Genomic DNA, 27,996 nt, shown 5'->3' on the forward strand with positions numbered 1-27,996 from the left:
TTTATTTGAAGAAAAAACTAATTAGAATTTTGATAAATAGTGCCTTAAATGTTGTGCTATGTTCCATTGGCCAATGCTCTTATACTTGCATTTCCTGTGGATCAGATAGTGAAACCTTGCAATGGAAGCCACACAAACAGCCCAAAGTCAGGTCTCTCCACATTCCTGAGCTCACACACGACACACTGAATAACTCCTCCTTTAGAAACCTCTGGGTTTTCTATACACAGAACTCTTTTTTGTAATCTCAACTCCCAACTGCTAATCATAAGTGAATCCTTGGAGTGTTCAACAGTACAGCACATAGACACCATTTTCCCGAAATGCTGCAGGAGGAATGAAACCCAACTGGACTTTGGCCAGGTGAGACAACATAGCCTGATATATAACATGCTCTGTTGGGGGGTGTAGCAGAGTGACGTGCTACTGACTGACCAGCGGGGTCTGATTAGCCTCAGATGGCTAATCAGTACTCCTTAAAAACCCAGGCTGGTCAGTCTCTCATAATCTCTGACTAGGAGAGACACGTGTAGAGAGTTGTGGATCCCGACACTAAGGCTACTATGTCATCCATGAAAAAGGTCTGTAACTTAACTGCCTTTTTGTTATTATTGATTATTATGTTATTATTGATCTGATTTTTGTTGTTTTTGGAAAGAAAACTGCCTTTATTTATACCTGTTGCTGCCAGCTGAAATAAAAGCCATTTTTCTTTAAGACGCTTACTCTTGTCTGTCATAGGGGGGCACAAGGGTAAATGTTCATGTGGTGCCAGTGTATTCTTAAGTCACAGTGTATTTGCCAGTACAAGACGAAACAGCACCACCTTCTTTTTAAAAATTAAAATGCCTTTATTGGAACCCTTTAGGGCATTACAGCAAAGTTTCGGGTCACACCTGACCCTTTGTCAAGCAGTGTATTTGCCAGACTGATTAGTAAGATATATTACTTGCACATACAAGTAGCTTTAGAAATAAAGGTATACATATTGGGAACTCATAACAGGCGAAGAGTTTGAAGGAAGAAAAATTCCCACTAGGTTCATCTCCTGCTCCTCATTACACTGGTCATGAGTGGGTTAATTGCACTAGGAAGTCTCACCTATAAAATAACTAGCAGTTTAGATGTGCTCAGAGCCCAGAGAGAGAGGGGGTGCCCAGTGTGAGCAGAGAGCTGGGAGTGGCTAGAGCAGTTTGAAAAGAGAACAGCAGGGTGGAGTGCTGCTGTTTCTCAAAATCAGATTGGACTTTGCTTCTAGAAAATGTACCGTGAACCTGTGGACTTTTATTTTCTATACATTATTCCCAGTATGGGACCAGTTCTAGTAAGGGACTAATCCTGTGTTTAATAATAACCCAGACAGGAAAGGGGTTGTTTGCTTTTTGTTTGTGTTTTTTTTTTTATTATTCACATGAAACTATCTGAAATAAAGTGTCAGTTTAAAGAATGGTCTATTTGTCTTATCCTGCTCACAATATGTAATAACATAAAATAATTTAGGGCTTGATCAAGAGTTTGTTTCCAGGACAGAATCAATTGACTGCCCCTGAGCTAGGAGTAATCACACAACATGCATTCCTTCCCACCATCCATGGCACAATGAAGCCATTTTCCCACTATATTCTTCCTAGCATCAATGTTCCACTAGAAACTGTGCAAGAGCAGAATCACTTTTTAGCTTGTGCAACATTCTGTTCATATTTACAATTCACTAAAATACCTTTAGTGAATTATAAACTTTCTATGGGAACAGACAAAAACATTAATGAGGAACCCCTCCCAAATAGTAAAATGAAATAGTTCCCAATAAAGGGAAATGCAATTCTAGAAAACTATTCAATATACAGACAGGTACATACATTATACATTTTTATAGTTTTAAAGTTTTTTGTAAATATTTATATGCATTAAAATGATATGAATGCGTCTTTAAATCTTCAGCTATTACAAAAACAAGAAATAAAATGACACCAGACTGTGAATAGGGTTGTAGAGAGGCCATAGCTAATCAAAATCCGCTCCTTACAGGAAAAAGTTTTTTTTTTTTTTTTTAGAACTTAAACAATTCCTTAACCAGTCTGAGACCATAGCAAATAATACTGTGAAAATGCCATATTTGGTCTTTGTTCCCTGACCCCTATCACCAAGTAAAAGTGTGTATTTAAATGGGAAATAAACTTCTACATTCTAAGATGGCCCCTTGTCAATTGTAAAACCGAACAGGAGGCAGGACACTTACCAATTCAAGGAATGTTGGAACTAACATTATTAGTAGTTTTCTTGGAAAATCCACCACTCAGTAAGTTTTCCATGTGACAAAAATGTCACCCTAACCCTAACCCTAAAATTTAATGAATTTTGCAAATTATTTTTTCTTTGCTTCCTCTGGGTGAAGGCAGAAAGAACTTTACAAATGTATTTATACTTCTATTATAACAGTTTTAACTTTGATGGCTTTTGCACACTCTGACTTGTTTCAAATTCTTTAACAGATCTCATTGGTTTTTAGGGAGATTTAATGCATATGGGTATAGATGATGAAAATGTTTTATCATGGTGATTCTTGGAACGTTGAAGAAGAAAATAGGACTGATCTGTTACAGCAAAAAAGGTATTCCTCTGAAATGTATAAATACCCAAATGTAAAAAGGGCAATTTTGGAGAAGGTGCAGCTGTCTCCATTCTAACTACTTGATGAGTGGTGTGCAGGTACACCTGTTGATGCTGGGGAACCCTGAAGCTGCCATCACTGTGTATCTGGTCGTAACTCCAGGGTTTCCACAGTTGGCTGCATCAACAGGTGCACCAGACTTGCAAACAGTGAATTGGATGCAAATGCTGTTTTGAACATGCCCTCTAGAAGTGACTCAACCTTTACCTTTACAATCCTGTCCAAAGAGATATTAGGAGCACTTGCAGTGAATGCATCATTGTGCTTGGCCCTTAGTGACACTGGTATTGTGAGAAAAACATGGCATATTGCATCCAAAATTGCACTTTGCACACTGCACCTGTGGTCATACCTAACCCCTATTGTCTTTTTAATTATGTGTTCTTTGTACCCTTGTCAGAGTTAGAGCAACTTTAGCAGGGTTAAAATAATTTGACATCACTTTTTATGCAATATACTACTTTAAATATTGTTGGAACTATTAATTGCTTAATTGCTTATACAAAAAAAGAAACAGATACTTAATACAGTACCTATAGTATGCAATGAAGTGGAGTGATCCCAAATTTATTACGTTTTCGAACCTTTCGTCTGGGCCACCTAAGTTCATAATAATAGTACAACTCTAATGATAGTCTCTCACCCAAAGGCAGCACTTGATTGAAGGTGCAGTCAGTACAGTAGGTGTTTGCACTCTAAAACAGAATGAAGAGGCTTGTGGATTTATACATAATGCCCAACACAGTGGACAAAGTGCATTAACATGGCCAATTGCCGGCTGCTATTTCTCCCTCCTGCAGAGTGCCTTCTTCTCTTAATGAAGTCCTTTCTCTCTTGTTACCCCCATTTCTTCCATTGAGCTAGTGTATACTTTTTGAAATAACACATTCACTATGGCAAACCAAAGGAATAAAAGGTTTAGGTACCATGACGTGTGTAGATTAATGTCAGATCATTATATTATCATGCTGCTGAGGTTGAATAATGGTGATATTGTATACCCTTTGCATTTAAGTGTTCAGGAGATGCCATTGCTTCTCGCTGCTAAAGAGAATGATGTTGACCATCTACGACTGCTTCTGGCCTCAGACGAATGTGATCCCAACCAGAGAGGTACATGTTTGATGGCCAAATGGTAATGTGGTAAATATGTCAGGATAGAAATCCATTAATTGACTAGAGTAAGGCAGAGATAAAATTGGGAAAATAAGAGGTGCCAATCCATTGGAGGCATTTTCTAATAACTGTAATACCAGTCCTGTAAAGTATCAGGCAATTTGTCTCTGGCTGTCAGCAATCTGATTATTCCCATGCTGAGCAGTGAAAAAAAACAGTTTGTGGAGCCATTATATTTACAGTGTCACATTCAAGTCAGCTGGAAAAATTTGGGTGGGAGGGGGGCAATAGGGTTTTTTAAAGCATTAGATACATTATCATACAGAAGGTAACTCTCCTGGAGGGGCAATTGGGAATGTTGCTAAAGCCAGGCCCGGATTTTTGCGAGGCCACAAAGCCCCCTGCCTAAGGCGGCAAGTTGTTAGAAGCGGCATGCCCTGTGCTGAGGAGCACTGGCGACGCACAGCCCCCCAGTGCTCCGCCTGTGTTTGCTAGAACGGTGCTAGACTGCGTGGCCTAGGGGCGCCCGCCGATGTAATCCAGCCCTGGCTGGAGCATATGGTACAGACAGGAGCACACAGAAGGTGACTGGCATTGGGGGGAAGTGGGGGATATAAAGCATGGGATACAATACCACACAGAAGGTGACTGATTAAATGAAGAAATACTGGAACATAATATTTTTACTTGGATAGAGAAACTGCCTGATGGATAGATTGCAAAGGGTAATACAATATTTTCTAAATGGAATTGTGTCAGTGGAGTACCACAGGGGTCTGTACTTGGTGCTTTGCTATTAATTTGTTTATTTTTTCCCTGGGGCTGGGCATTCAAAATTTTGTCTCTATTTTTGTTCATGATTTATTAATTAATTTAGAGACTGGGTAGTTAACTGGTGTCGTTCCTATCAGGGGCCTCAGGTGAGACAGCTCTTCATGTGGCAGCTTGTTATGACAATTTGGAAGCTGCAGAAATCTTGCTGACAGCAGATCCAAGCTTGGTAAATATGCCAATGACATCACAACTCTATCAAGGTCAGTGAGTGTTTCATTTTTTTCTCCCAAGTTGTGACACTACTACCACTAATACTTCTATAGACAAATACAAGAGGTCCTCTGCACTCAACCCATTATCAATATATTTAGGACATTGGGACATTTTGTGCCTTAAGCTTGTAAGGGGAACTTCTATTCGTTAACCCCTAACACAGAAAGTCAGACACATGAGTTCTTAAAAAAATGTAACTTTGTTTATTGTCTTACATTTCTTGTCAGGCAGACACATTACTTTAGCTGACTTCCCAATAGTCAATTTTACTTAAGTGCCAAAATTGTTTCCTCATAGTTTACAGCAGTCTGTGAATCACTCCTCAGCAGTTAGGATAGGGTTTTACTCACAGTGTTCTGGTCCTCAATGGCCTGGCTCGGTGATTCGGTGCACTACTACACCCCTTCACCACTCCACCAGCCTCCCGCTTCGACCATCCGGCACTCGACCAGTGCCCCTTGGCCACTCCGGCGGGTACCAGCAACCTTTGACTTGAAGTCTTCCACTTCCACCCTCTTGCCTAGCAAACTCGCCAGTGTAACCCTATCTTGGGAATTATTCCCCGGACACTAATTCAACTACGCTCCTTGCTGGGGCAATAGGCTACCCTTTCTTTCTCCCGATCTCTGACACCTACTGCAGCTGGTACTAAATCTTTCTGACTAATTAACTACCTGATCCCAGGCTGGTGTTCCCCCTCTTCAGTGAGGCTCTTGCATGACCTCACCTCCTCCCATAAAAGCCCTTAACTAGGGGTGTGGCTGCCCTTTTATACCTTTTTAGAAAACTCCCTCTAGTGGTGAAAGAATGAAATTATTACTAACTATGATGCTCTACTAACACCTAATGGTCTTTTCCTTAATAACCATAAACACATTTTCACATACAAATTTTCATAAACACCACAAAATTCACAAACAACATTTTAACTCTTTCATCCACCCACAACACAATTCACTCTCTTACAAGCTACTAAAAATGCCTTACCCTTTAAACAAAATAGGGATTGTTTGTTTATATATTGCAATATATTTAAGCTGAACAACTACAAGCTGATCCAGGGACTAGTCGATTGCCATCTTGGAGTCAGGAAGGATTTTTCCCCCTCTGAAGCAAATTGGAGAGACTTCAAATTGGATCAACTAGCAGTTATGCAGGTTATATATAGACTGAAACTGTTGAACTTGATGGACATGTGTCTTTTTTCAGCCTAACTTACTATGTTACATCAAAATCACCCCGGTCTGGCCAGTCCTACACTCAACTTTCATCTGATTCATTAAGAATTCTATTACTTCATTATACATTTTACACCTGTGACTTACTTGCTGCTTTCAAGGTTAAAACTCCCAAACTTGGTTGCCCTTTTATTTGCCACCACTGTTCGGGGCTTGAAGCTAGAAAAGATGATAGAAATCCAAAAATGCCCTCAGAAAGAAGCAAACACATATTAGAGATCAAGCAGTATTTGTATACCTTACATCCACTAATTTTTGCAGGGGACTTGGGGCAATAAAATCCTATACAGGATAGATATGATTTGTGTTTAGAAATGTAAATCTTTTATGGAATTTTGTTAGAAGAGGGTATGAGCACATCAGGGGCATAACATGTGAGGGGCAATTCAGGAATGTAAATTATCCACGTGGTGATCAGCAAATCGCTAACTGCCATGTCATAACCAGGCCCCCTGACATCATGAACCCACTCCGAAACGTTACCCAATCTGCACAAATGTTATTGCCCCCTCCCCCTGCCTAGACACCGAAAACTTGAAAGTGTCGGTTACCATGATAACGGATGGCATCCCAACTGAAACTTAACTTGTTACTATTATCATGAAAAACGAGGGTTGAAAAAACAAACAAGTAAACAATGCTAGAAGAGAATCTTTTGAACACTGGAAGGGGAGGAATGAGGGGCAGGTAAGGCATTGGGAACAGAAAGGGAGTAAAGATGATTCGAAAGTGGATGGAAATGAATCAAATAACGAAAAGGAAGACAATTAAATTCCAGGTGTAATTAGCCTTTAAGCTAAATATAGATTTATTTTGTCAAACAGGAAATTATGGGGTCATTTAGCGGAGGAAGAATGTGCTGTATAGCACTACAGAATACAGAAATATATAAACAAGTTTCCAAACAATAAGCATAAAGATGATTCATGATATTACTTTTATATATGGAAATGTTTGTATTATTGAGAACAGAAAGAGCCACTTTATGGATTTTGATTTTCTGGAGACAATAGTTGCTTATTTTATTTTTCCACCAACAGACTAGACTGACCTCTTAGGTGGTTAAAGGAACAATAAACAAATGGTGTGTTTGCTTCAGAAGCTCTACTATAGTTTATATAACAAGCTGCTGTGTAGCCATGGGGGCAGCCATTGAAGCACAGGATACACAGTAGATAACAGATAAGTACTACTATAGTTTATATAAACAAGCTGCTGTGTAGCCATGGGGGCAACCATTCAAGCACAGGATACACAGTAGATAACAGATAAGTACTACTATAGTTTATATAACAAGCTGCTGTGTAGCTATGGGGGCAGCCATTCAAGCACAGGATACACAGTAGATAACAGATAAGTACTATTATAGTTTATATAAACAAGCTGCTGTGTAGCCATGGGGGCAGCCATTCAAGCACAGGATACACAGTAGATAGCAGAGAAGTACTACTATAGTTTATATAAACAAGCTGCTGTGTAGCCATGGGGGCAGCCATTCAAGCACAGGATACACAGTAGATAACAGATAAGTACTACTATAGTTTATATAAACAAGCTGCTGTGTAGCCATGGGGGCAGCCATTCAAGCACAGGATACACGGTAGATAACAGATAAGTACTACTATAGTTTATATAAACAAGCTGCTGTGTAGCCATGGGGGCAGCCATTCAAGCAAAGGATACACATTAGATAACATATAAGTACTATCATAGTTTATATTAATCATTAGTACTTCTGGGCCCTAAATAATGATCTCCAATGTCTTGTATTTTATTCTCTTATCTTTGTAAGATCCTCACATACCATCTAGTCCATCCCCAACTAAACCCATAACTCACAGTTCCTTCACTGTTATCCATGTGTCCCCCCTCATTCCCTTAAACTACTGTCTCCTTCCCCCTACAATTGGCCAGGTGGCAGAACACAATGTTGGGGCACTGAAAGTGCTACTGATCCAGGATTTAACTAATTTTCTGTACTGACATGAACACGTGCAACAGTGGGTAACAGAGGTAGCAGTTGTAGTAGTACAGCAAGTTATACACCAAAGAGGTATGCATATTATTAATGATTATACTATTTGTGTTTCTCTGTAAATGTATAATACTTCATGGATTATAAGCCCTTTAGGGCAGCGACTGCTTTAAAAATTGATATATTGAGAGTCCTAGCACTTAAGTATTTATTCTCACTATTTCATCTATAATAAGTGTACACTTGTTCATGTTTGCACATCAAGTAAAGCATTGCATACTTATAGAACAATATTCTAAATTAACCTATGTCTCCAAACTTTCCTCATTCCACATGAACCTAAACCCCTCATCCTGAGCAAACACACAGGGGCAGATCAAATCAAAATGTGACAATGTCTGGAACAAAATCCTATTAGTTCTGTTATCTTGTATCTTTCTTTGTGTTATTCGCTCCTTGCATCATCATGAAACTTTGGCTAGGAATTCAATGTATTCCAATATATTCCAATTAAATTTCCCAAGATCAGAATTTGCTACTCTGTTACATAGTTTATTTTTGTTTTTGTAATATGTTATAATGTTAAATGTCATATTATAAAGCTGATGCTAATGTTAAAGAGTTTGGTTGCTCAGTTTATTTGTGGTAAAACTTTTGTAATAGGAATCTGACTTGGTATTTCTCTTTTGTGATTTACCTCACTCCCTACACAGGACAGACGGCTCTGCACATTGCAGCTGTGAATCAGAACATGAACCTGGTGAAGATTCTCATAGACAGAGGGGCTGATATCTCATCCCCACGTGCTACTGGAAGTTTTTTTTCCCTAAAGGCTAAAAACCTCTTCTACTTTGGTAAGAGACAATTACTGGCTTGGTTCTTTGCTATGAGTGATATATGAGTGAGAAGGATTTAAAAATGTAAAAGTCAAAAGGAAAATTATTGAATAGCTAGACTAAGTTTTATAAAAATAATTTTGCCATACAAGACACTTGGAAGTGATTCAGAATTGTGGGCAGACTGCATAAGCATGTTCATCCTTGAAATCCTTCCATATGTACTATGTATTTCTTTGCAACAATGCTCAATTTGATATTTTGTTATTACAAAAATCCTGAGTAAAACAAAATTTCCTGAGCTAGTAAAAAAAGCAGAAGAATTAATTTCATTCTTGAACTGATGAGAAAGACACATAGCAGGAACTAGGGGTAGGCGGGTATGCTTGGGGTGCAACTTGAGGGGGTGCAATTCCAGGGGAAAAGGGGGGGGTGGGATTGCATAGTTGATATGGCTCACTTTCTGCACATAACAAGCAGTGGCATTACAACATGGTGAGGGGGGGACCAGGTTGGTCAGTTGTCTGGCAGTGAGTGGAGGAAGGCTTCAAACCGGGGTGGGGGGCTTGGAAGAAGTCCAAGGTCAGGGCAGAGGATGACTTTGGGTAGCCTTGGGCATATATCTGTAATTAACTGGGTTTTCTTTATCTTAAAGCAATTTAAAGCTGTTTGCCTCAAATACCTTAATTGCTAGTTTAAAGTGAAATTCAGTTTTGACTTCCCCTGCCTCTCCATTGTGTAAACAAAGTTTCTTTAGGATGGGTGATTCTGGGCATTTTGTGTCATTTCCAATTATAAAAGTAAGCAGGCAACAAAATGCTTTTAATGAGTGGAGAGTGATTCCATGGACTGGATTCTCAGGTGCACTCATGGGTCAGGGGACAGTTAATAATAAATGCTGATCGCCATGTTTACTAATGATTGTGGCCATACCCATGTCAAAACTGCAAGGAAACATATATAAACACAACCAATAGATTACTTGTATGGCAGATGTAGTCAGAATTAACATGTCTTCTTTTATTGATTATCCTCCTGCTTTGCTTCTCATTTATTGCATTTTTTGTCCAAATTCATGATTTGTGATCACGTGATACAACATGAGACAGGTCCCCAAGATATACAGGGTCACTGCAAGTGGATGCCCAATGTTTTTTGCCCCAAAAGTACACATTGATGTTGAAACATTCTTCTTCATATGTATAAAATGCAACAGGGTTGGCTAAAGACCCATTGATCTCATTATGTAGGGTCTATACAAAAGCACACACACATTCACAAAAAATGTGCATAGAGAAATGGATCAGCTACATCAAAGTACAGAGGGGAGAAAACAAAGAATGGGAGAAAGCAATGATATAAACCCTATCACGGCAAGCCAACAATGAGCAGAAACCTAAGTAGGAAATGGCCATGTGTTCAGGATTGAGTATAGTTATTGTTTGTAATATGCTGTATTTATGATTCCACAAGGTTGACTAAAGACCAATTGATGGGGAGAATGGGGGAAATACAACGATATAGACCATAGCACAGCAAGGCAACTGTGATTTGTAGTTATGCCTCATACAACTTTTTAAGTAACTTTATAAAAATCACTGTTCTTTTTATTCTCTAGGGGAACACATTCTGAGTTTTGCTGCTTCTGTTGGAAATTCTGATATTGTGAAATTATTGGTTAAAAAAGGAGTCGATTTGTGTGCCCAAGACACTTGGGGTGAGAGCGAATAAGGGAATGCTTATGTATAGTAGAACTCTCAGAGGCCTCCAACCCTAAGCACAATGTTTCTTTTTTATTCTTAGGCAATACTGTGCTACACATTTTAGTTCTACAACCCAACAAAACCATGGCTTGTCAGATGTTTGATCTTCTTATGTCCTTGGAGAGTGCACAGAAGTGGCCTCCTTTGAATCAGATACCAAATCATGATGGTCTCACACCATTAAAATTGGCTGCATTGGAAGGGAATATCACCGTAAGTTTGATTTTTAAGTAAGGAGAAAGGTACCTATCCATGGAAGTTTTCTCCATGTGTATTGGAGAACAGGTCTTCATTCTTTGACTGTTGGGGTAACTATAGTATTCAAATGTAAATATCTCATTCCTTGAACACCAGCCACAGGATGTTTGAATGTTTCCTTTTATACTGCTGAATGTTAGTGTAGATTTCAGCATACAGTACATATCCCAAATAATAACTAGTTCTACAATGTATTTGTCATTTTAGACTTAAAGTTATATCACAATATGAGGGTAATGCAAATATAATGCAGTGTTGCCCTGCACTTGTCAAACTGATCTGTTTGCTTCAGATACTCTACTATAGTTTATATAAACAAACTGCTGTGGAGCAATGGAGGCAATTGAAATATGACTAAATGGTAAAGGTTAAATAGCTGATAACAGATAATCTTTTATATAATGTATAAAACCATTATATATTATACTGAGCATATCTGCAATATACCCTGAGCCTTTTCTACATTGAATGGCTGCCTCCATGGCTACTCAGCAGTTTATTGATATAAACTAGCATTTCTGAAGCAAACCAGTTTTACCACTGCAGGGAAACACTACACTGCATTTTCTTTACTTTAAAACATTTTCTATTTTGGTGTTACTGTTCCTTTGAACTTGAGTCTTTCTGTGTCTTATCATCAGTTTGATTCTCTTGTTCTAAGCAGAAATCCTTTGAGGTCTTTAAAAGGTCACTATATTACACCTTCCTCCCTCCTTTACAGATGTTCCAGTATCTGATGCAGAAGGGAGTCCATAAGGTGCCATCACTGGGTCCTATTTCTTATACTCTCTATGATATGACAGAGATTGATTCTTGGGGCTCCCCATGCTCTGTCCTTCATCTTCTTGTCTCTTCAAGGAAGTCTGAGGTAATTTGCAGTGTTATATATATAATGAATCGGCCCAGAGAATAATGTTTCAAAACCCACCTTTAACTTTACATAGTTACATAGTTAAATTGGGTTGAAAAAAGACAAAGTCCATCAAGTTCAACCCCTCCAAATGAAAACCCAGCATCCATACACACACCCCTCCCTACTTTTAATTAAAATTCTATATACCCATACCTATACTAACTATAGAGTTTAGTATCACAATAGCCTTTGATATTATGTCTGTCCAAAAAATCATCCAAGCCATTCTTAAAGGCATTAACTGAATCAGCCATCACAACATCACCCGGCAGTGCATTCCACAACCTCACTGTCCTGACTGTGAAGAACCCCCTACGTTGCTTCAAATGAAAGTTCTTTTCTTCTAGTCTAAAGGGGAGGCCTCTGGTATGGTGATCCACTTTATGGGTAAAAAGGTCCCCTGCCATTTGTCTATAATGTCCTCTAATGTACTTGTAAAGTCTAATCATGTCCCCTCGCAAGCGCCTTTTTTCCAGAGAAAACAACCCCAACCTTGACAGTCTACCCTCATAATTTAAGTCTTCCGTCCCTCTAACCAATTTAGTTGCACGTCTCTGCACTCTCTCCAGCTCATTTATATCGCTCTTAAGGACTGGAGTCCAAAACTGAACTGCACACTCCAGATGAGGCCTTACCAGGGACCTATAAAGAGGCATAATTATGTTTTCATCCCTTGAGTTAATGCCCTTTTTTATGCAAGACAGAACTTTATTTGCTTTAGTAGCCACAGAATGACACTGCCCAGAATTAGACAACGTGTTATCTACAAAGACCCCTAGATCCTTTTCATTTAAGGAAACTCCCAACACATTGCCATTTAGTGTATAACTTGCATTTATATTATTTTTGCCTAAGTGCATAACCTGCATTTATCAACATTGAACCTCATTTTCCAGTTTGCTGCCCAGTTTTCCAGTTTAGACAAATCACTTTGCAAAGTGGCAGCATCCTGCATGGAACCTATAGTTCTGCACAATTTAGTATCATCTGCAAAAATAGAAACAGTACTTTCAATGCCCACCTCCAGGTCATTAATAAACAAGTTGAAAAGCAAGGGACCTAGTACAGAGCCCTGCGGTACTCCACTAACAACACTGGTCCAATTAGAAAATGTTCCATTTACCACCACTCTTTGTAGTCTATCTTTTAGCCAGTTCTCTATCCAGGTACAAATACTATGTTCCAGGCCAACATTCCTTAATTTAACCAGTAACCTTTTGTGTGGCACTGTATCAAATGCTTTAGCAAAGTCTAAGTAAATCACATCCACTGCCATCCCAGAATCGAGGTCTCTACTTACATTCTCATAAAAAGAAATTAAGTTAGTCTGGCAAGATCTATTACGCATAAAACCATGCTGGCACAAACTCATAGTATTATGATTTGCTATGAAGTCCAGTATCTTATCCTTTATTAACCCTTCGAAAAGCTTTCCTACCACTGACGTCAGACTAACTGGCCTATAGTTTTGAGGCTGAGAACGGGATCCTTTTTTGAATAGAGGCACCACATTAGCAATTCGCCAGTCTCTCGGCACTATGCCAGATCTCAATGAATCCTGAAAAATTAAGTAAAGAGGTTTGGCAATCACAGAGCTAAGCTCGCTAATTATCCTGGGATGAATACCATCTGGCCCTGGACCTTTGTTAATCTTAACATGTTCAAGTCTCTTTTGAATTTCTTCATGTGTGAACCATGCATCATTAGTTGTATTACTAGAATTGGGACAGTTAAGAAGGAAACCTTCACTAACTGGTTCCTCATTTGTGTAGACAGATGAAAAATATGAGTTCAGAATCTGCGCTTTTATTTTGTTTTCATCAACCAGCTGACCCCCCTCTGATAGTAAGGGTCCCACCCATTCCTTCTTCATTTTTTTACTATTAACATATTTAAAAAATAATTTTGGATTTGTTTTACTGCTTGCTGCAATATCCTTTTCTATAGCAATTTTAGCTTGCCTTATAGCTTCATTGCATGATTTATTGGCCTCCTTGTACCTTATAAATGTTTCGGCTGTACCAGCTAAATTGAAAGCCTTAAAAGCACGTCTTTTCTTACCCACCTCAACACCAACGCTTCTATTGAACCAAAAAGGTTTTGCTTTGCAACGACGTTCCTTGCTTACAAGTGGAATATACTGACAAGTATATTTATCAAGCAGCATTTTAAAGACTTACCATTTTTGTTCTGTGTTTAACCCTGTGAAAAGCATTTCCCACTTAATATGTTGCAGAGATGCCCTTATACTGTCACAGTTTGCACGTCTGAAATTTAGTGTTTTAGTTGGTCCCTTATAGAATTGCTTCTGCAACAGAATCTCAAAGGAGACCATGTTATGATCACTATTCCCTAAATGCTCACCCACACAAATGTTAGAGATGAGTTCAGTATTGTTAGTTATTACAAGGTCCAAAAGAGAGTTATTCCTAGTAGGTTCTTGAACGAGTTGGAATAAAAAGTTGTCATTCAGCATATTTACAAACCTACTCGCTTTTTCTGTCTTAGCAACCCCATTACCCCAGTCAATGTCTGGATAATTGAAGTCACCCATAGCAACAACGTGACCCAGCTGTGAAGCCGCTTGTATCTGCAAGAGTAGCTGGGCTTCATACTCGACACTTATACGAGGTGGTTTATAACATACACCAATGAGAATTCTCTTTGTTACCTTTTGCCCAGTCAAAATCTCTACCCAGAGTGATTCTACACCCTCACCAGTGCCAGCTATTTTTATTTCTTTAGCGCATGGCTTTAATTCAGGCTTTACATACAAACACACTCCTCCACCCTTTAGGATGATGATCTTTTGACATACATATATTTAAACCCCTAAGAATTTATTTTTTGAATTGGTTTATCCCTTGCTCTACTGTAAATAGCTGGATATTAACCCTTTTGGTCTAAAATAGTCCAAAATAGCGTTACATACATTTTTTTATATTTATCTTATGCTCACTTCCTCTTTTAGGCTCGCAAAATCCTGGACATCTCTCCAGTTAAAGAGCTGGTAAATGAGAAATGGCAGAACTTTGGGCGGCCTTATTTCCTGATCCTTGGTGCCATATATGTTCTATATATGATCTGTGTATCTCTGTGCTGCGCCAATCGACGACTAAGGCCATTATGGAAAAACTCAACCAACCCCCGGGACATTACAGTGCTCACAGAAGCTCCTCTCTTGGTAGGACACCTGATGTGCATTGTGTTGTCAAATATTATTCAATTATTGCAGGAATTCGAAATATATGTTCTGTAAACTCGAGGAAAACAGAGACAATGATATGCATAAATAATGCAATTGCTGCTAGATGTGGTTCTCTGGTACTCACATGTCTCTAATTCTTTACTGGCAAAATGACAACACATGGCAGGATCACTTACCCTTTATCTGAAAGTCTCATTCATTGCAGTAACTGCACTGCTATCTGGAGAGGTTTCATTTAAATAAGGCAGTAGGAGAGGCAAATCAATGAACTCTGAACCTATTCTGTGTCACAAATGAGCACAGATTTATTCAAAGTATGTAGAGTATAAAAAGTGGGTGACTAAGTGAAAACTCTATCACTTCAATAATTAGCCAGAGGTCAAAGGCCCTGTACTGACTCTTCAACAAGGGTTTCTTTCCTACAACAACAACTTCTCTAACTACTGTACTAAAGCCACCTGATTTCTGATTTTGCACTGTAACTAGCAATGATAAGTTATTTATAAAGATGAGGCATATTTATCAAAGTGGGAAATTAGAGCTCATCACAAAAAACACATACACTTCCATTTTCTGTTCATTCCTATGGGAGTATTTATCAATGGGTGAGAGTTCACCACTTAATAAATGTGCCTCTAAAATCCCATAGAAATGAGCAGAGAGCAGTAAAATGTTACTGTGGGGAGTTCTAATTTAATACTTTGATAAATCTTCTCCTAGATATGCGCATATTCACCCAGAAAAAAGGCTGTACTTATGATTAAGTACAAATTTAAGTTATTAGCTGAGGAGCCCTGCATTGCCTAGGAAATAATGTAAAAAAATTGCAAATATTTGCACTGCTCAGAATCTCTACAAAAATATGAAATGCTGCAACGTTATTTGTCCAATAGGTAAACAGGCCTGTACGCCTTATAATACACGCGTGATTAATACATGAGAGATATTGAGAGTTCCCTGTATAACTCAGCCTTGTGCCTTTATATGGTCACAGAACAACCTCTCAGTGACTTCTAATATCCTTATCATTTACAGTAGGGGGTACATTATCCCTTATAATACATGTGTGATACTCAGAGTTCCCTGTATAACTCAACCTGCAGCCTTGTGCCTTTATATGGTCACAGAACAACCCCTCAGTGACTTCTAATATCCTTATCATTTACAGTAGGGGGTACATTATCCCTTATAATACATGAGTGATACTCAGAGTTCCCTGTATAACTCAGCCTGCAGCCTTTTGCCTTTATATGTTCATATGACCCTTTTATAACTTCTAATATCCTTATCATTTACTGTAGGAGCAGTGCTATATTTACCATACAGGCCCTCTAGGGCCAGCACCTTAGATGGGATGGGTGGTAGCTCTCAGGTGCCTATATGGTAAATTAATTGTATGCTAAATCAGGTGGCGGAGCTGTGTATGTGAATTTGGGGGGGGGGGGTGCATACCTGATGTTGGAAATTGTTACTGCTTCCTACATGCTTTATTTCTTGCAACATTTTTACAATGGTAACATTTCTGTTAATAACAGATTTTATTTTTGCTGTTTTGCTTCATTATGATATGAACCTTTATTTGCCAGGAGTCCTATAACTACCCAATGGATGAACTACATCTGGTAGGAGAACTAATCACGATTATTGGAGCTCTGGCGATGCTGCTGCTGGAGGTAAATTCTCACCTTGTTACTAATATGCTAATTTTTTGGTGTTATTACACTTATGTAAAAAGATGGGCTTCTAAGTGTCTTGTGTTTCCCACAATACAAACACACATATAGCAGAAACATTATTTCAGCAGATTTGGAAAGCTCTATGTTTCCCGAATGTGCCAATACCAAAGATATATAGTTTTATGGAGATTTATCATTTGTAGGTCAAAAACTCCCAGCAATACACTACCAAATTTCCAAAGCACTGCTCCACAAAACTGCATAATTCTGAGTATGTGGCATATAGGGGCCCAAAAATGAAGTCACCCCATATGAGCTATCAGTTGTGTAATTCCAGATTCTGCAAAATCAACACATTTACAGCATTTTATGAGCGGCAAAGCTCCAAAAAAAAGTATGTTCACCCCAGAAAACCAAATATTTTTGCAAAGTAAACATTCCTCTGAATCCAAAATAGGTATACATGTCTGTTTACTCCAAAGTAGTAAGTTGCAAAGCTTTCCTAAAGTTGGTGACATTTCCGGAAATCACCTCAAACCTTCCACGTTGAAGCATCTTATCTCCCTCAAATTATTAGGCACCAAGATTACATACCCCACATATGAATTAATTTTAAGGCCCCAAATATATCCAGAGGTTGTCCTGTTTTACCAATAAATGTTGAAATTGCTCATTAATTAGTTTCAAGGTCTGCTTCCTCTTCCCTGGTAAAAGCTACAAAAAAGTTTGGTGACGCCCCCCCCCAAACCATATGGTTTAGGAAAGTACACATTTGATGAATTAAAAATGGACAATTATGTCTTTCCACTCCAAATGATCAATGAGGAATGAGTTACCTAGGGGGTTGGGGGCCAATAGAACTCCCCTGCACAGCGGCAAATGCCACCAGTGCAGCAAGCTAGCCCTTTGCTGCGCAACGCGTACATGCTACGTGCTTGGCAGTCAGATCATTTTCTTGCCATCACGTAGTACCTATGGGCTTGGCATTGCTAAACACTTTTTTCTGTTGAGTTGTTTTCAGATTGTTCTCTATAAACAAATACTTTTTTCAATTGCTTTCCATCTTTTATTATTTACCGTTTTCCCAAAATTTAAGTTTAAAGTTTAATGCTCCTGTTGATACAATTAATTGATACATTTCTTAGCAGTATCTGTGAGATATTGGCAAATATTCTATCAATTCTAACAGCTGCCTTTAATAAAACTCAGGGATTCTGCTTAGCAGGGACAAAGAGATGGATCAACTAAATGTGTCAAATCAAAATAGTTCGTCTGCGACCCCCCTCCCTCCACACCCGAGAAAAACAAATCAAAAATAGAATGTAATTGGGAAAAATCTTTATTTCTGGTGAACAATCTAAGACCAACTGCACTAAAAAAATGTGTTTGAAGGAGAACAAACCCTTTAAAAATAAAGAGTATGAAATAAAAACTTCTGTTCATAACCTTAAAGAACCATTACAGAACAGACTTCCTATTATACTAAAGTGGACAATCTATAGAAAGTTTCACTGGTGTGATTCAGGAGGTATAAAAAACTCTATAAATATCGGACCCCACTCTTAAACTTGGGGGTAAGAAAATTCCCCCCACCTTCTTTTTCTCCTTTAACACTGGACTTCCATAAAATTTCTCCACATTGAAATAAGGTAAACGGACTGGTAATCTTACCCCACAAACATTGTGTCACGGTTGGCACCCAACACCAGAACAAATGGCAAGCACCCTGGTCTGGGCTCGTGTGTCGCCTGTAGTGTGACCGCCTTTGGCCTCGGGAGGAGCCATCAGCTACTTGGATGCCGCCAGGACTTAAACGAGAGGTGCAAAGCTAGATGTTCTGGATAGGCAGAGGGGCACGACAGTTAGCGAGAGTCTTTGGGTAGAAGGTCGTAGTACAAGGTGTTCAGCAATAGAGTAGTCAGATCAGGCCGGGTCGGGGCAGACAGAGAATAAACGTAGTCAGGCAGGCAAGGGTCAAACCAGGTAGTCAATCAAAGGGCTAAGCAAGAGCAGTGTCGGATAAACAGGCAAGGAGTCAGGATAAAGAGTGTAGAAGCACTTCATAACTCTGCCCCACCCTACATCTCTGAACTCATCTCTATATACTCACCCAACCGCTTACTACGCTCCTCTACTGACCTGCTCCTCAACTCTTCTCTCATTACCTCCTCACATGCTCACATTCAAGACTTTGCAAGGGCCCCTCCTCTGGAACTCTCTCCCACGGTCTGTCCAACTTTCTCCCAAACTTTCTGCTTTCAAGAAATCTCTTAAAACGCACTTCTTCCTCACTCTGCTTAACTACCAAACGCAACACCACATACAGTACCACATTTCTCACCCACTTAATTCAATCTTGCCCACTCCCACACCTTGTGTAATGTTGTTATATTTGTACCTCTATGACCTCGTACATAAAGCAAAACCACGAAATAGTGCAAGTTCAAATACAATGAGGTAGTTTATTGTGTCCAAAATATAAGACAATAGGTTTTGCCTGGGGAAGCAGTCGTGTGTCACCTGGGTGGTACACGAATGCTTACCAAGGATACTCCCATATAACATAAGTTTATATACCCATTTTGATGTCATAGATGGGGGTGATAACAAATGGGAGTATGCCAATACCATACATAGTCTGACTCCTCCTTGTACAATTAATGTCTAAATGATTTACTTAGTCTTACATGTTATCAAAAGAATGTTGTAACATACTGTGCCTAGCTCCAACGGTCCACAACCTCGCAATCAGCTATTGGCTAACCAAGGCCATTGTGGTATTTCCAGTAATTTGAGCAGCACTTCTGCAAAAAGGTGCCCCACCAGACAGGCTGGCGTTATGCTGACACTCTGGAATTTAAGTAACAGAGTGATGATCTTTTGTTTGTATGGCCTAGTATAAGCTATATGAGTGACCATTGTCCACAGTAGACCATTAGCCCTTATAGTCCATCCTGCCTTGGGCCCTATAGCGTTATGGCGTCATAGAGGGCGGGGGTGACAAATATCAACCCTCTGACACTAGCCATTCGTCCGTCATAGGAATTAGACCGTTCCAGATATATTTTTTAATTACAGTATTACTCTCCTCCCTTTAGAGTGTATGCCTATGCATAGGGCCTTTCCTCACCTTTTGTACCTGTATTGATTGTGATGTATGTAACTCATATGTTCTATGTATATAATTCATGTGATTTAGTTGTATAATCACATTTACTTTTCAGTGCTACGCAATATGTTGGCGCTATATAAATACATGTTAATAATAATAATAATAATAATAATAGAATCGTCAAAAGCCAGGCAGGGGTCAAAACAGGTAATCAGGATCAGATATCAAGCAAAATAGCAGAAGCTAATAGCACCAGGAACAAATCCTATCACGGGCAATGAAGAAATAGCTGAGCTCTCTTAAATACCTATTTGAATTTCTCGCCAATGCGCCCGTCTGCACGCTGGCGTCATCACACCTTCACACACATCACATCAAACGAGACACGGGCGTGCGCGTCTACAGTAGCCACAATGGCGGCCAAGGAGGAGCGGCGCGGCGGGCGTCCCCGCCACACCACTAGACCACCAGGTACGATTTTTATTACACCGCTGCCCTGAGTCCGTCACTAGGGGGAACGCTGACAACAAATCTGTTGTATAGAGGCAGCGCAATGCTAGGTTTCTAAAAAATTGCTCGTCTCCAGACCAAAAGTAAAATCATTCACTTTATTTTAACATCGTTATAATCATACATAGCGTCTGAGGTCTGACGCGTTTTGTGATAGAACACTTCCTCAGAGACCTCTGAGAAAGTGTTCTATCATGAAACGCGTCAGACCTCAGACACCATGTATGATTAATACGATGTTTAAATAAAGTGAATGATTTTACTTTTGCTGCCAGAGTTTCCTTCTCCAGCTTAGACCTGGCGAACTAATCAGATGAAGCTGCATCCTCCTCAATCTTATGTCAGTGACATCATATCCTGTATGCCAAAGAGTCATAAAAATCATTAACAACACTGGCATTTCATATTTTAAAGTGGGTTTGTCTTTAAAAGTTGCAACTATTCAAAATTTTAGTAATTTTTTTAACCATTTGAGGGGCATGCCACATTTGTTTTAGGGTGGGCTCATGTCTAGGGCATTAGAGGATCACTTTTGTCTTTATTTTGCTTCCTTGAACATTTTTATTAATAAATGGGCAGTTCAAGCATTTGCATCAACATCTCTAATAAAGACACATATATGGCGTATATGTACCTGCCCTATTCAAATTAACTATGCAAAAGTGTACTAACTAAGTTTTGCTAGGCAGAAATGCACATTAGCGAAAGTTCACTAGGAAATGCTCGTGCTGACAATTTTATATTAGCGAAACTTCACCAGCATTCGACAGCAGAGCTGCAACTTCGTATTTTAGTGAATTAGATTAATGGTAACAAATTTACCAATTCGCCTTTAGTGAATTTGCCCCAATGGGTTTTCATTTTGTTACTTAAAGTGGAAAGTTTTCATTTATTATAAGGATGCTCAAGCCCCCCACTTTCACATGTACAACAGTCTGAATGGAATTTTCTGCATATTACCTGTGGCAGATGGAGAAGTCTTCCTTGTTCTCAAATATAACTTTATCAGTAGGACACCCAGATGTAATACTTTACCTATTTAAAGTGATATGTAGAAGAAATGTCTGTCCTGCTAAAATTCACAAGTGCTCCACATATCCACTGGTAGGACAGCTGAGGGGGGCTTTCATGCATTTCATGACACACAGAGGTGTTTATGTTCTTCGGGTAGTAATTAAACCACCATATGTAATAAAGGGCACTAAGTTTGCCCAGGGGCAGTAACCCATAGCAACCAATAAGATGTTTACATTCAAATAGGTGACCAGTAAATGCTACCTGATGATTGGTTGCTATGGGTTTTTGCATCTCGGCAAACTTAGTACCTTTTATTACATAAGCCCAAAAGACTTCTAGTTCCCCTGTGTGTATGCATGATAATGTCCTTCAGTTGACAGATGGAGATTTCTAGTCCTATTGAGGGCTAAAGTTCTTTGCCCCTTAACTGTTATGTGAATTGTGGAGAAGTTTCATAATCTTCAGATAACAGACATTTCTAGCTTTCTTGGGTGTTTCAATACATCTCTATTGGTGGGACAGTTAAGAAATTTTACTCCACATGTTTTGTGATGGCCATTGAACATATTGTGCTCCCCATGATGACTCACTTTTATTAACACGAAAGAAGTTCCCATATCAAGTGTTTCTTTAGATTTAATATCCCTATTTCCTTTCAGATTCACAGATATCGATGTAGCAAAATTTTGCTCCTCACAACCCTACTCTCTCCCCCTATGTCTACTGTTTGCTTTATAGATTCCTTATTATTGGTTTCCAAAATTCATTGAAAACACACAACAAGTAGAATTGCTTTGTTGATGCTTTTCAGACACCTCTTGTTCTTAGTAATTTTATGGTTTATTCCATTGTCTCCTGATTATATCTATATCTGATGATGGAATACCGTCTTGCTTAATAATCCCGGTTTTGTATAACATAACATTTACTGGAATGTTCTGGAGTATTTTTTGCTCTTTTATTCCTTTTTTTTTCTTCATGTTTTGCATTCTTTCTTAATATGTAGATCCCAGTGTTAATGAGTGCTCAAAGAATTTCTTTCTTCAAGGATCCAGTTTCAGGGGGGCCATTTCACCTTATTCTGTGAGTTTCTCATAGTTTCTTACCTGAGCAGCATGTTCTGCTATAGGGCAATATACTTTGATATAGCAATTATACTGAGGCTGTTGCATGTATGAGATACTTAGAGAACACGTGTGACTTTTGATGTTGACCTGCATGTGTTGATGCTTGTGAGATGTTCCTGGTTTTATGATATTATGCATTTATATTTCTGTATATTATGCTTACATACAAATTATAGGAAATTTAGTTGTTGGTTAGCATGTACACATTGATTTGCACTTGTTAAAATCGTCTAAATTTACTAGGCACTCACCTCAAAGAGACATACGTTTTTACCCTGCAGATATTTCTGCTACCTCTATTGAAGTTTCTTAAATTTTCCTACCCTGCAGCACTTTTTGACCCTCTCTAAACAGGGTATTCTATTTCAATCACAATCCTATGTCGAAGACCTAGTCTATTATCAGATTTAAGTGTGAAATTAGAGCTCACGACAACAAAAACTCAACTAATCCAGTCTTTATGGCATTTTTAGAAGTGTTTTACACTAAAAACCCATAGGAATGAAGTGGATGAGTTTTTCCTGTGGTGAACCCTAATTTCACACTTTGATAAATCTGGCCAATCAGTTAAACATCTCAATTAGAGCTGAGTTTACAAACATTGATGTGCATTGTCTTTTTTTAATATGTATTTCTGTCCCATATTGGTATAGAGTTCTCTATTCTTGCATGGTCCTGGCCTGTCTGGCTTTGAGACTCACAGACTCTGATGGAGAAATCATCCCTATGTCTCTGGCACTGGTGCTCGGATGGTGTTACACCATGTACTTTGCTCGGGGATTTCAGATGCTTGGACCCTTTACTGTTATGATACACAAGGTATTTTAGAGAATACTTTTAACAATTAAAAATAGGAGTAGAATCTGACTAGTGTTACCTTGAATAATTATTAATGCTCAATTATTAAAAATAGAAGTGATATAAACTATGAATTATTGCATGTAGGATTTTTCTAAATGTCCTTAAAGGACAAAGAAGCATTTTTCACTGGGGTGTGGCAAAAAGTTTAGGCATCCCCCAGTGAAATAGATTGCTAGGCTGAACTTGCTTTTTAGAGAAAATGGCACTTGTCCTTGGAAATGCTGTCTATGTGCTGTGCCGGCATTCTCTTGCCTTTAAGTTTTCAGCCCTCCATTTGAGCATCTTAATGGTTTCGTTTAGTTAATTCTGAGCATCAAAATGTTTTCTTCAAATCCATGACTGTCTAAAAATTCAGAACAGGCTCATTAAGCAACAAGTTCATCATTAATAGTTATTAATCAGCTTATTAATACCACTCTACAGATCATGTTTGGAGACCTCCTGAGATTTTTCTGGCTGATGATGGTGGTCATTATTGGGTTTGGAACAGGTACTGTGCTGCACCTTTATATGCTTGAAATTATCTTTGCTATCCGCTGATGAGGCAAGCCAAGAACCCTCATAGACTGGGACATTTGGAAGAGATTGGGCACCAAGGGACACACCTCAGGGTATCCCACAATGAAATAATACAATTTAACACAGACATTTAGAACAATAATACACTTTTTATATAGTTAGTTGTACCTCTCCTTTGAAAAATGTAGTTGCTCCAACATAGCAGGCACTAACAAGACCTGTCCTTACACTGGGGCCACTGCTGTCTGATAAGGCTGCCTGACTGAGAGAACCGGGCAGGTTGCAGGTCTATAGAAAGCAAGCACACTGGCACACAAGGCTGTTGTGGCAAGTAAAAACTTGCAAAATTTTTAATGCGTAAGTGCAACATTTTGGGACATGCTCCTTTGCTTGACAAAGGGGCATGCCCCGAAAACATTGCATTGTACGGATGTGTGAAAGCTCTTCCTTTCCTAGGGTGCAGGTCTATAAATAACCTCCCATAGTCTGGGAAACTTACTCTTTGTATGCTGTCTTACATCTGTAGGCCATTGCCAGCGAGTAGCTGACAGCACTTGGTTGATCAAGGCTTGAGTATGTTTGTATGTCTTGTTAAAGGGTTGGCCTAAGACCAAAGGTGCATTTTCACAAGGGCTAGATGTCCCAAGAAAAGGTTCAATAATGTGGCCATAAAGGTTGGGTGAGTTGGCAGTCCCAGAATATATGAAGCAGAGTCCCTTGAGCACCACATTGTCTCTAGCAAGTGGGAGGACAGTTAAGAAAATGTTTGTGTAGTTTGTCAGGTTATATGGGTAAAAATTTTAGCATACGGATTCAATGTTGGAAAAATGCAAGTAGTAGGTTTGTAGTTGGGGCTTTTTCCATTCATTTTGAAAATAATAGAATAGTCCAAGACCATAGGTCAATCAAGTTCAAAACAGTGAAGAGATTGTTTGTTTTTATCCATATGTTATAGAAGGAGAATTATGCGCCTGAATTGAAGTCTGGGCTTGAAGTTAAAGTTGTAGAGTTGAGCTGGTTTACTGCGATTTAGGTGCCCAAATATGAAAGTGAGTCTTTTTTAAAATTATAATCAAAATTGATTTTGAGAGTAGCCAAAGTTGTATGCATCTGTTTCACAACAGGTCAATAAACCTTGTTAGTATTTCAAGACAGCATTTCTTATGCCTTTCATAGCCTAGCTACATGTGTCCTGCAAGTCCCATCTCCTTCACAATCCATTATACAGAAAGCTCCAAATTACGGAAATTCCATCTGCCACTTTTGTTTTTATTAAATTTTAATAACCTTTTCAACAATACAAGTTTGTCATCAAAAGGAGATGTACATATTAATTGTTCCAACAATCAACATGAAGGAAGAAAAAGGAAAAAGACAAGTGTAGAAATAAAAAAAATAGGTAAAGGAATAAAAAAAAAATAGGTTGCATTACCAGTAAAGGTGAAACGAAGGGTTCAAACAGCACCATCATAAAAAAGTAACTCAAAGCGCAGATTTCATTTTAACCAAGTTATACTAATTTCAAGAAACAATTTAATTTTTTTCTGTAAAAATTAACCAGTACCTTGTACTTAAAGTGCATGAATCCATATTGGAGGCAGAACCACCACATTGTTTTTTTCCCATGTTTGAACAATTTTTAGCAGACTTAACATATGGTGATCCAAATTACAGAAAGATACCATATCCAGAAAACCCCAGGCCACAAGCATTCCAGAGAATAGGTCCTATATCTGCACTGTATTTCACTTATCCCTTGCAGTCTGTACAGATTTATGGGACAGAGCTATTAGTGAGCTGGGGTATATATGGGGATTTCAAGCATTTCAATATAACAATTGATTTATCAATGTAGCACAATGAGACAAACAACGTTTGTGCTCTCGCGCTGTTCATCGTTAAATCCTAGTTCAAACCACAAGCCATGATTTATACAAGTGTTTTGCAATACTGGTAAAATAATAATGATGCTTGAAAAATCTTCCCTTATATTTAAAATTTCTGCACAGGCTTTTACGGTCTGTAACCCTTTTGTGGGACTAAAATCCAGGGTCACACTGGGGTGCTAACAGTATAGATCCAGAGCCTCCACTAAGTGCTGGTACAAAATACCTGGCTGATATATGTCACTGCAGTACAAGCAGCAGCCCTATTTTTGGTTGTCTCAGAATTAAAGTCATTGAGGTATGCATTTGGGAAAGGGTAAGTAACACTTACAGTATGTTTCATATTACTTAAAAAAAAATCCATTTTTTAGTTATCCTTTCGGTCTATATTTCTAGGTTTCATGTTGGCTTCATATATATATATATATATATATATATATATATATATATATATATATATATATATATATATATATATATATATATATATATATATATATCATATTACATTCAAAACATATGAACATTTATAATTCATTACTATATCCTCTTTAAAATATCTTGCATATCCAGTCTAACAGTATATTTTATTCTTCTTTGCCTCTTAGCTTTGTTTGTGATATTCCAGACAGAAGATCCCAGCCAGATGGGGATATTTTACAGTTACCCTATGTCTCTCTATAGCACATATCAACTGTTCATCAATGTCATTAACTCCCCAGCAAACTATGATGTTGACTTTCCACCCATGTTTAGTGTCATCTACTTCCCCTTCACACTCATCTCAAACCTTCTGATGTTGAACTTGTTAATCGCCATGATGGCTGACACGCACTGGAGGGTGGCACAAGAGCGTGATGAACTGTGGAGGGCTCAGGTAAATGCAATTATATAAGCCTGTGGAGCATGTGTATGGGATCTATTTCCGTGAACCCTATTATCCAGAAAGCTACGAATTAAGGGAAGGCATCTCCCACAGACTCAAACAAATAATTTGATTTTATGTTTAAATACATTTTTAGTAGACTTGTGATATGGGGATCCAAATTACACTGATTTGCAAATCATCCCATTCTCTCATTTACATTTTACACAATGTCCCAATTTTTTTGTAGATAAATAGAGATTGCACTGAGCATTCCATTTTTATCTATCCAGCTTGCAGCAATTACCGTCATGCTGGAAGGTAAATTCCCAAAGTGGTTCTGGCCTCGTCTTGGTATCTGTGGTTCTAAGTATGGGCTTGGGGATCGCTGGTACCTTTGGTAAGTTCATTTCCAAAAGTTATTACATTTGTTCCTAGTTACAGTTATATTACAGTTGTTACAAGTTCCCAAAAGTTATTATGTTTGTTCCTAGTGCATGATGGGCTCAGTGGTCTCACATAATGGGCACTTTTATTAAGCACAGGATAGCTCCTTTTTTTCACAAAAGGATGGGTTAGGGTTAGAAAATAAAAGGCAAAAATGCTTAATGGACATTCCAATTATTTCTGCCAATTGAAAGGCCATCTGCTAATTAATTAATTAATTAATTAATCATTATTCAGAACGTGGATTTCTTTTAGTAAATAAGAATCAGTTTATTCCGTAACATTTTGGAGAGTTGTTTGGGTATTGTGCACTGGCGCAACCACACCATTTCAGTGACATTCCCACTCACAGAAATAAGCAGTGTCTCAGGCTTATTTATATGTTTGCACAAATCACATCTATATCTTCTTGTTCACTATAGTATTTGTATTGTTTCCTTCTTCTTTATAATTAGATGTCTGTCTTTTATAGTGTAAAGGAAACTCAAGATCCCCAAAAGATTATATTCCCGCCTAAGAAAAATCCATCTCCAAATGCCCAGCAGTTATCCGAGAGCGGAAACCCATCAATAACAATTACAGTCATCGGTGACAGTCAAGAATTAGAGGGTTCTAGGGCACCTATGGCCCAAAGGAGATCAAGTAGAGGGTGGCAAATTCTACGTCATGCCACAATAGACCAGTTACTGGGCACATCCTTGCTTAAAAGAGAAAGTCAACAGGAAATCTTCTACATTTAGACTAATGCTTCCTAGGAGCTGTTTCCCTGGCTTTCTCCTATATAAAGAATGGACCAATTGGGTTCAAAGGTTTCATTGTTGAGTAAAGAAAATATTTTCTATCATTTTGTAACTTCATGGCTTTATGAATCTATATCTGGTCCAAAGTAAACAATTGTATTGGTAGCATTACTATATAAAGGGACATATATAAAATACATATTTAAACTTA

At 38.5% G+C, this 27,996-nt stretch overlaps 1 protein-coding gene across 1 annotated transcript; it reads left to right on the forward strand.

Moving 5' to 3' along the window:
• Positions 1-264: 264 nt before the first annotated feature.
• Positions 265-27,995, forward strand: cat1.L (calcium transporter 1 L homeolog; the record flags this gene model as incomplete). Its single annotated transcript, NM_001088867.1, is given in 16 exon segments — positions 265-363; positions 2,510-2,607; positions 3,684-3,784; positions 4,699-4,821; positions 8,761-8,901; positions 10,502-10,600; positions 10,687-10,859; positions 11,626-11,772; positions 14,789-15,001; positions 16,612-16,698; positions 22,347-22,423; positions 23,121-23,286; positions 23,752-23,818; positions 26,342-26,610; positions 26,892-26,998; positions 27,518-27,995. Coding segments are annotated over 14 exon segments (2,025 nt in total). The 3' UTR covers positions 27,786-27,995.
• Position 27,996: the final 1 nt, after the last annotated feature.

This window comes from Xenopus laevis, chromosome 7L, assembly GCF_017654675.1.
Source record: "Xenopus laevis strain J_2021 chromosome 7L, Xenopus_laevis_v10.1, whole genome shotgun sequence".
Taxonomy (NCBI): domain Eukaryota; kingdom Metazoa; phylum Chordata; class Amphibia; order Anura; family Pipidae; genus Xenopus; species Xenopus laevis.